The sequence below is a fragment of the Piliocolobus tephrosceles genome, chromosome 7 (genome assembly GCF_002776525.5).
Source record: "Piliocolobus tephrosceles isolate RC106 chromosome 7, ASM277652v3, whole genome shotgun sequence".
Taxonomy (NCBI): Eukaryota; Metazoa; Chordata; class Mammalia; order Primates; family Cercopithecidae; genus Piliocolobus; species Piliocolobus tephrosceles.
The window spans coordinates 145,932,927-145,943,170 of record NC_045440.1 but is presented as its reverse complement, the minus strand read 5'-3'; the positions used below and the strand labels follow the sequence as shown (position 1 = coordinate 145,943,170).

Below are 10,244 nucleotides of genomic sequence, written 5' to 3'. Positions count from 1 at the left end.
CCACATCACTACCATCACCATCACAACCACCACTAGCACCATCACCACCATCACAATCACTACCACCACTACCACATCACAACCAGCGACTACCACCATCACCATCACTCCCATCACCACCACCACCACTACCACCACCATCACCATCACAATCATCACCATCACCATCACTACAACCACCATCACCACACCATCACTACCATCACAACCAGTAATTACCATCACCATCATCACCACCACCATCACTACCATCACCATCACCACCATCACAACCACCACCACCATCACCACCACCACCACCACAATCACCAGCACCAACACCATGACAACCATCACTATCACCATCACCATCACTACTATCATCACCACCACCACCAGCACCACCATCCCTACCATCACCACCACCACAATCACCACCACCACCATCACTATTACCACAATCGCCAGCACCATTACCACCATCATCACCACAAACACCACCACCAGGACCATCATCACCACCACCACCAGCAGCCCTTGGGGACTGAGGTTCACCCAGGTGGAGAGCAGAGGGCACAGGGCTGAGCCTCAGGGGCTCTGACACGACCCTGATGTGCTGCATGACCTTGGGCAGGTCATGTTCTCTCTCTGGGTCCCCACTTCCTCATGGGGACCACAGAACAATCCCTGCCGGCAGCTCACAGGGCACAGGGATGGCCAAGAGAGCTCACCAAGGGAGCTGCTTTGAAAACTGTCGGCAGAAAACCTCCTCAGAACTCAGGACATCAGAGCTGAGTTCAGAGCCCCTAAACCCCATTCCCCAGATGTTTTGTGAAATCAAGGCCCCAGGGGAAGGCAGGTCCCAGAAAGAGGAAACACCATGGTGCCCCTAGAGCCCAGTGGATGCTGTCCCCTCAGGCAGGACAGTGGAGGGCCCCTGCCACTACTCACAACCCGGTCACTGTCTCCAGGAAAGCTCAGCCACCCTTCCCCCGCCAGCCACATCGACCTCCCAGTGCCCGACCTTGGGCAGCAGCCAGCCAGTCAGTTCCGATTATTGGCTGACACCGCGCTGCCTGCAGAGCTGGAGCCGCATGTCCTCTGGACACGCTGGGAGTCCCCACTCGGCCCCATGGGCAGTGAGTGACCTTGAGTCCTTGATTCCTGTTGCACACTTCTACTCAATGGGACAGGAACAGATAGTGGGGAGCGCCTGGAGGCGCGTGCGTCCGCACACTCAACAGGCATGTTACCGCTCAAACATGAGCTCTCCTCCACATCTCTCCACACCTGCCCGGGTGGCCTCACAAACCCACTGGCCACAATCGGAATGGACAGCAGGCTGGCGGGAGCCCTGTGGCCTTGGCGAAAGGGAATTTGGGGTGGAGAGTGAGCAGGGACTTGGGGCCTTAAGTCCTGACGGGGAGTCTGGGGAAGGCTGTGGCCTGGCCTGCAGGCCTGAGGGTAGACAAGGAAGCCAGGAAGCGCAGGCAGAGGGGGCACACACAGCTGGGGAGGGAACTCAGGCTGGCATTGCCAGGGAACACGTTCAGGGGAGGGATGGCAGGAACCGGGCCCCACCCCTTGTTTGTGCAGCACGGACACAGCGTGAGTGTGTAGGGTGGCCTCAGGAACCTGTGGCAGCCTTGGAGGGGCCATAGCAGGGCTGCGTCCGTGGCAAAGGCAGAGGTGACTGGGAAGGTGAGGACACAGGGACGGAGGGGCTCCCGCGACCCCACCCGTGACCTCGAGGGGAAGAGGCGTGGGATGCGGGAGCCACGGCCGCCCGTGCCCAGCAGCTGCGTGGCACCCACCTCCACACGGACACGTAGATGATGACCAGCATGAGCAGGGTGAGAGAGGACACGCCACAGCCCACGATGAGCGTCACGGACGGCAGAGTCGCCTTCTCCATGTTCTGCAGGGAGCGGGAAGAGACCGCGGGGAGTGACGCAGCCCCCACGCCTACTCGGCAGACCCGCCGCCCTGGGTCACACCTGCAGCGTCCAACCCAGCCCCTCCTCCACCTCCCCGCCTGCCCCCTGCAGAGGAGGGGTTTCCTCTCCAGCCCAGGCCCTCCAGAACTCCCTTTCAGGCCTGTGCTCCGTGAGGATGGGCCCTTTGCCCATGCCCCACAGTCATATGCCAAGCCCGATGGCAGATAAGCCTTTGCCGCCATCATGGCAGGCGCCAGCCCGCACTGCAGACGGGCCAGGGAGGTGCCAGGTCCAGGCCCAACCACACACATAGTCCTCTCTGGCCCAGGCTTTGAGAAACCCAGGGGGAGAGCCGCTTTGGCTCTGGCCCACCCCATCCGAGATGCCACCCAGCCAGGCCCTGACACCCCACACCCACCCTTCCCTCCACAGCCCCAACACAACCCGACCAGGTTCCTTGCACCGAAGGCCTTCCCTCCAGCCCTCCCTCTCTGCTCCACAGGTGACTCTGTGTCACCTCCACAGCCCCTCAGTCCCCTGCAGCCTCTGGGCCCAGCCGCCAGCCCTGGCCCGTCTTCCCCACCTCTAGCCCTGCCCTGTGAGCTCTTCTCCAGCCACGGCAGGGTTGGAGAGGTTTTCAGTGCACTGGGGGGCACCTCTGCCCTGCTCAGAGGCAGGAGAGTATGGGAGCTGGGGTGTCATCCGGATGCTGGGGTGACCCAAATAAAGTGGGCCCTTCCTTCTCACCACCTGGGGGTAGTTTAGGTGACTGCCCCTCCCTAGGGAGGGCCCCCATTCCTCACTGACTCTTCTGCCCTGGGCATTGTCCAAATGCCCCAGTCGGCTCTGCAAAGGCCACTGGACTGGCCCTGGCCCTGCCCCTGGCCAGCCTCCCTTTCCTGAAGAGAATGACCCTAGCCCCCGAGGCCCCCTGGTTCCCCTCAGGGCTCTTCCCCAGCGGTGCCCCCAGGAGACCCTTCCCCACTTCACATGACTGTGCCTCTGGCCACTGCACTCAGCTCATCCCCTCCTCAAAAGGGCCTGGGGGCCGGGCGCGGTGGCTCAAGCCTGTAATCCCAGCACTTTGGGAGGCCGAGACGGGCAGATCACAAGGTCAAGAGATCGAGACCATCCTGGCTAACATGGTGAAACCCCGTCGCTACTAAAAATACAAAAAAAAAAAACTAGCTGGGCGAGGTGGTGGGCGCCTGTAGTCCCAGCTACTTGGGAGGCTGAGGCAGGAGAATGGCGTGAACCCGGGATATGGAGCTTGCAGTGAGCTGAGATCTGGCCACTGCACTCCAGCCCGGGCGACAGAGCGAGACTCTGTCTCAAAAAAAAAAATAAAAAGGGCCTGGGCTGGTGACAGATCCCGCCATTCCTGACCCCGTGGCCCTGCACAGCCCCAGCACGCCAGGCCTGAGGACAGACGGGGAAGTCAGGTGGCTGAAGGGCACGCACAGGTGGGGAGGGACTCAGGCTGGCATCGCTCCTGCGTGGATGAATTCACCCTGAGCAACTGCTCAACCCATGACCTGGGTCATAAGCCAGGCTGACCCGCCATGCCTGGGGCTTGCCGGCACACGGCAGGGGGGTGTACGCCTCGGGGGCATGAACAAAGGCTCCCTGCACACAGAGCTTCCAGGCGACTGGAGAATTCAGGAGAAAGGGGGTGCAGTCCGTCTCCAGGCCCTCGGAAGGAGGCAGAGGTGGTCAACTGGGCAGGAAGGCGAGGCCTGGGGAGAAGGGGGCGATTCGGGCACCCCTCACCCTGAAGCTGACGCCTTCCTGACCCCCGCCCCAAGTCTGCTGACCCTGGCATGTTGCACTGTCTCCTAAAGCCCTGCGCAGCCCTTCTTGCCCCTCAAGGTGCTCGATATCCCCCGAGCCAGCCCAGCTGCCCTGCGGCCCCACTCACCCCAGCCTGGGCTCCCCCTTTCCCCTCAGTCCCCACACCACTCTGTGCTCTCCATCATGAACATGCCGTTCCTGCAGCCTGTACTGCCCTTCTCTGCGTTGCCTCCTCCAGGCAGCCTTCCCTGCCTCCCAGGCCCTGCCGGCATCCCCCTGATCCAGTCCAAAGCTGGATGTGGCTACTATCCCCACAGCCGAGTGTCCTCCATGTCCCCGAGCCCCAGAGGGCCCCGCCCAGCAGAGATGCTCAGTCGACATCACGAACCAGATGAATGAAGATAGGGAAGGCAGAATCCTGAAAAACGGGGGACCTTGTCCAAGATCACCAGGTGGCACAGCAGAGGGTCCGGCTCAAACACAAACCTTGGTTTCCAGACTCAGAGCAGGGCCCCGAGGATCGGGGGCTCAGCATCTTTGCCAGGACTCCTGGCTCAGCCTAGCTCGCCTCTGCCCTGGCTGGGTAACCTCAGGGTCCCACCTGCCCTAGTCTTGTTCTCTGCGGGCTGCCTTGCTGCCACCTCCCTGGGCCAACCCCGTCCTCCTACCCTCCTGGGCATGCCTGCCCCAGCTCCCAGCAGTCTGCACTTCTGCCTCCATGAAGCCAGCCACCTGCTGGTCTGCGAGGCCGAGGGCTGCAGCAGCCTTACCTGAATCAGAGTGTGATGGTGGAGCCCTGGGGAGTGCCATTCGAAGCCCCTGTCTGGTGAGGGCCTTGCCCTTCGAGGACTCCCTATCCCCCACACCCCTGTGCTCCTCCCAGCCCTAGCTCCTCCGAACGCCACTCCAGGCCAAAAGGAGGCCTAAGTTCGCCCACTTGAGGCTCTCTCCTTGGGATGGTACAGGCCACATCCCTGATGTGCACAGACACATGCACCTGGGGCCCGCACACACACACACATACACACCCCTGGGGCCCGCACACACACCCCTGGGGCCCCCCGACACACACCTGGGGCCCGTACACATGCACACACCTGGGGCCTGCACAGACACATGACTGATACCTCCCACACCTGGCACTTGCCTCCAGGGCCAAGCTGTGCTGCCCAAGCATGCCAGGTGCCACGGCTCCAGCTGTGCCTCCCCGGAATGAGAGTCGCCTTCTCTTCGTGTGCAGAAGTACTTCCAACCCACTAGGCTTTCAAAAGCCACTGCCTCCAGACAGGCCCCTTGAACTACCCCAGGTAGCGTTGCTCACCTCGGTTGTCTAAACTACGCTCTGGGAGGGCAAGACGGGGACGGTGATGCCGTGCCCGGCAGGGAACTCTGCTCAGCACCACTCCTGCATGCCACAGCCTGGAGCTCAGGCCTCAAACCGGTGGCCCTCTGGGATTAAAGTCCCATCACCCGATCACCCAGTAATTCTCCCATCAAAACTCACCTGCCAGCTCTCCCCGCGGCCCGCCTGATCCCTCCCAGCCTGGCCCATCAGTCACCAGTAACGTTACCAGAGCAGAGCTGAGGCTCAGGGCTAGGAGGCCAGCTGGATAGGGGCAGGTGGGAGACGGGGTGACCCCAGCAAATGTTTCCAAGACACTGGGCTGGCCTGAGGCCGGCCGGCCGCGAAGGTCACAGGCGGCTGAGGAAGTGTCTTGCGCCTGCTCTGAGGCTGGCTCGGGCCCAGGCCTCTGTGGCCATCTGCTTCCGCCTGCCCTCGTTAGGCCTGGCAGCCGCAAGCCCGCCAGCTCTCCCACTGGTCCACCGGATCCCTCTCCTCCCTGCCTGGCTCATCAGTCACTCCTGACGGCCCTGGCTCAGCAGGTTCCAGGCGATGGAGAAGGGATGGGCGGTGGCCTAGGCAGGCCCAGGGGTCCAAGGCCTCGCTAGGAGGGGTAGACCAAGACCGGACTCAACTCACGCCAAGGGGATGCAGAGCCAGGCTGGGCCCTTGCCAGAGACTGGCCCAAGCAGGCATAGCTCAGCCCAGGCCATCGCACATGCCAGGTCCCCTGCCCTGCAAGCCTTCCCTGAACTTCAGGCGCCTGGCTCTCCTCTCAGCAGAGAAGTCACCACTTCACAGAGGCCCTCCCTGCATACTAGGTCTGAACCAGCCGGCCCCCTCTCACCAGTGGACTTTCCCAGGGTGATGCAGTGTCTGCCAGTTTCCACCACACGAACTCCCACTCCCAATCTTCTCCTGAACCCTATATCCACCCTATGCCGCCTAAGGACTCATTTCTACCCACAGTACCACCTTCGTCCTGCCACTGCCCCAACACCATCTATGGCTCCCAAATGCCCACAAAACGAATTCCCATCTCTAGTCATAGACTAAACCCTGAACCCCATCATACACTGACCCTGACCCAGATCATACCCCGAGCCCCAATTCTCATCACACCCTGGGCCCTGAATCCAGCCTCACGCTAAACCCTGACCCAAGTATGTTCTGAGCCCTGATCTCAGTCATACTCTAAGCCTTGATCCTGGTCACATCCTGAGCCCTGAGCCCAGTCACACCCTGAGCCTTGATCCCAGTCAGGCTGTGAGTCTTGATCTTGGGCACACACTGAGCCCTGATACTGGTCACGTGCTGAACCCTGACCATGATCACACCCTGAACCCTGACCCCGGTCATACACTGAGCCCGAACCTGGTTGCAAATGAACTGTGACCCTGGTCACAACCTTCCAATACAGTCTGAAGCACATTACAGAAGTAATACCAACAATTGTCCTTTTCAGACTGTTTACTACATGCCAGACTATGTCAAGTGCCATAAATATATCACCTAGTTCAGTCCCCACCACTCTGAGACAGGTGGCATCATCCGCCTCACAGGTGTGACTCAGAGCGGTTACTCAACCTTCCGGCCGTCGTAGGCCTGCAGCGGCAGAGCCCGCATCTGCGCAGCCCGTATCTGCACTGACACCCTGGCTCCAGGCCAGCTCTAGAGGAGGACTCCTGGGTCTCATCTCCCCTTGATCTACCACCCTGGCCAGATCTCAACCCACCCTGGCTCCCAGGGTGCCCACGTACCCGCCTCTACCACCATCTCAGGCCCCTGTCCTGGTCAGCAGCCCCTGCAGGCCACTCTGAACCCCCAATGCCACAGCCTCTGCCCACTCAGACCAGAGTCCCCATGCCCAACGTGTCCATCCAACTCCAGCAAAGCCAAGCTGGGCAGCACCCCTCTCTCTCCCTGCCCAGCCAGGCTCACTTCTGGCCACCTCCCCAGCTGCCAGCTGGGCTCACATTCCTCACTCCTGCTGGGACCCCTGGGTAGCCAAGCCTGACTGTTCTCCTCTTACTTCCCAGCCTCCCATCAGTCCATTCTGTGCCTGGCTCCTGGAGGAAGCTCAGGCTTCCCCCAGCCCCGCAGGCCTTGCTGGCCACCGGTCTCTCTGCCTCTCCTGCCTGCTGATCCCATGCCTGTACCCACTTCCCCACAGTTTCATGCCTTACTCATCCTGCAATGGCTGCTACTCACCCTACAATGCTCGGCTGGCAAACTCCTGCACATCCCTCAGGATCCCACTCCAAGCCTCAGCCCCGTGCACTTCTCCCCCACTACACTCAGGAGGGGAGGAGGCTGTGGCTATGCACCCAGAGCCCACCCACAGCCTTCCTCCTTTCCGCCTGGGCGGCTGCAGACCTCTGTGTGCACACACCTGCTTCCCGTATCAGCCCACCCCATATCCACCCCAGCCCACAGCCCTCAGAGGGGTCAGCACGGTGGACAAAGGAACACGCCAGGGGCAGGCTGCACCCAGAGAGCAGCCTCCCCTTCACCCTCAGCCTCTCCCTGCCCAGCATCGAAGGGGCCAGCCCTTGCCAGAGCTGTGGTATGGAAAGGAGAGGAAGACTCCAAGGGGCTCTGGTGCCAGGGAGTACCTGCTGGAGGTTGCAGCCACCCTGGCTTCTTCCTGGCACTCCGGCTGTCAGCTCACACCCCTGCTGGTGCCCAGAGCCCAAACTGAGCCACACATAGTTTGCCCTTGTGGCAGAGCCAACCACCCTCCCATCTCACAGATGAGGACACTGAGGCTCCCAGGGTCCAGGCAGCCTGCCCTCGGTCCCGTGGCTCTATGGACACTATCAACCCCTGTGCCCCGGCCTCAAGTGTCCTGTCTGGGATGGGGGACAGGGCACCCAACATGCCTGCTGGCATCCTGCCCTGTGAACACCAGCGTGGGAAGGCTGGGCTAACACCAGAAGCTTCCCCCGACAGCAGCCGCAAACCCCCTGCCAAACAAAGCCCAGGACTGTGCATCTGGCTGCCTCCACCCCCACCCCCCGCTGCCATCCCACAGAGGGACCACTTCCTCCTCCTCATACACTGGGGTACATAGTGGGGCTCCTTCTGGGAAGGCCCCTCGGCATCAAGCCCCCTACTGCTGAAATTTCAGGAGCAGCCCCTTCGGCCCATGTACCCGCCCCTCTCTGAACAAGTTCCCTAAACCAGGCCCACTCAGGAGCTCAGCCTGGTGACTGACTGGGAGGCCACCGCCTGGGGACTGCCCCATTCCTACGACTCTCTCCGAGTCATCTGTGTCCCTCCTCACAGCCAGTCCTGGGCAGTCCAGGTCCCCTCCCTTCTACAGGTGAGGAAACTGAGGCTCAGAGGGACGTAAGGCAGAGCCAGCCCACGGTCACAATGTGTCAGAGACAAGCCTGTGTTTCCAGACTCCAACACTGACCTGCTGCAGGCCTGACACTGGGCTGGGAGAAGGGGCAGACGGGGCACACAGCACACCAGGGTCTCTCCTGCCCAGGTCCTCCTCCAACACCCACAGGAAGAGCAACACCCGGAGGCCAGAGGCTGGGCCGTGTCTTGCCTGGTCCAGCCTCGCAGGGGCCCAAAAAGGCCACCCAGTGAAAGCCATAATGTCTATGGCCTTCTATAGAGAAGGCCGCCTCTTCCAGGGAGCCTCTGCGATGGCCCTTCAGACTGCTGCCTGCTGGGCTCTGTCTGCAGAACCAGCAGCATCAACAGTCTCGCTTGAGGGGACAGCCCGAGCAGGGGTGCACTAGGGTCAGGGACACAGACCCCTGTCCAGCCCAGACTCACCCAAGACCTTGAGCAAGGCCCTCTCTCTGGGCCTCAGTTTCCCTGCCTGTCAACGGAGGATTTTACTCGCAATGGCCTCGAGGGTCCCGTCTGGCTCTGACACTGTGGGAAACCCCAGCTGCCAACATTACCTGCCCTCCACTTTCCAGGGAACACAGCTGGGAGGCCGAAGTGTCCTCCAAGAGGCTGGGCGCTACCTTCTACATCGAACCTAGGGCTCCCCAAGGGTCAGCAATGCCACCTCCAACACCCAGGAAGGACAGGCTCCCTCCAAGTGCATCCTCCACCCCTACAGCCCCGAAGCTTCCACACGAGGTCTGGACGGAGGTACCTGCTGAGCATACGCCCAAGGCCCTTTCCTGCTCTGTGGGCTGTCATGGGCCTGGGCCTGGGCCTGGGCCTGGGCCTGCGCTCCAGCAGAGGGCTGCGGCCCACCTCAGGCCAGGGGATGCAACTTGGCCGGCCTGAAGTAAGAGAGCCCACCCGACCCAGCGAGCTGCGCCCAGCACCCAGGGCCCCTGCCAGCGGCTGGCCCCAGATGCTGTCTCCATAGAAACCGGCAACACCCACAAGAATCACAGGAACAAAAAGCAGGCCCCGAGGTGCTGAGGCCCGGGGGGGCGGTGGATCTGGGCCAGGGCCCTGCCTGGGGCCACCGCCACCTCCAAGGACCAGGCTCTACTTGGGGTGGGTCGAAGGGCTCTGCCAAGGCGGCAGCTCCTCCTCCTCCCTCTCCCCGGCAGGCGGGGAGGACCAAGAGAAGGGGTAGCCCCTCCACAGGCGACGCCTCCCAGCCCCCCGGCTCAGAACCCAGCCTCTCCCCAGGCCTAGGCTCCCTCGGAGATCCCGGGCCTCCAGGCCAGGAGAGATGGGACCCACCCATCAGTCACTTTCCAGGGGTCCGGCTCCTCCCAGACCCGTCCCCAACTCCACACTGTCACCCGCTCGGCGCCCACCCACCCTCTCCAGAGGCGCATGGACCCCGCCGCCCGGGCCAGGCCACGGCGGCTGCGGGGCGCAGCGACCCCTCCGGGACAGGACGGGTGCGGGCCCTCCCCACCCGCAGGCCCGCCGGCAGCCCCCGCCCGCGCCCCTTCCCGCGCCCCTGCCCGGCGCCCCTCCCGCCGGCCCGGCCGGGGTCTCACCGCGTCGGCGCTGAGCTGGGCTAAGATGGCGAAGGTGGAGAGCCGGTCACAGAGGCAGCGCGTCCGGAGGGCGTCGAGGGGCACCGTGCGGCAGCCGCGCCACGACCAGGGCCCGAGCTGCGGGGGGGCGGAGGAGGAGGGTCTGGGGGCGGGCGGGACACGGGAGGAAGACAGGCGGAGCGTCAGCGGCGGCGGGGACGCGGGCGCCCCGGCCCCCGAGCGGCGGCTCCGCGCCCCGGCCCCGGCCCGGGTCCGCCG

At 62.8% G+C, this 10,244-nt stretch overlaps 1 protein-coding gene across 1 annotated transcript in view; it reads right to left on the bottom strand.

Annotated features, from left to right (window-relative positions):
- The window catches only part of LOC113224880 (adhesion G protein-coupled receptor B1), a 42,779-nt gene that overhangs the window by 24,554 nt on the left and 7,981 nt on the right, over positions 1 to 10,244 (bottom strand). Inside the window, exons 2-3 of the mRNA XM_031935837.1 lie at positions 9,987 to 10,128; positions 1,794 to 1,897 (exon numbers count right to left, since the gene is read on the bottom strand). Coding sequence (XP_031791697.1) covers positions 1,794 to 1,897; positions 9,987 to 10,128 — 246 coding nt within the window. The remainder of the gene's footprint in view (positions 1 to 1,793; positions 1,898 to 9,986; positions 10,129 to 10,244) is intronic.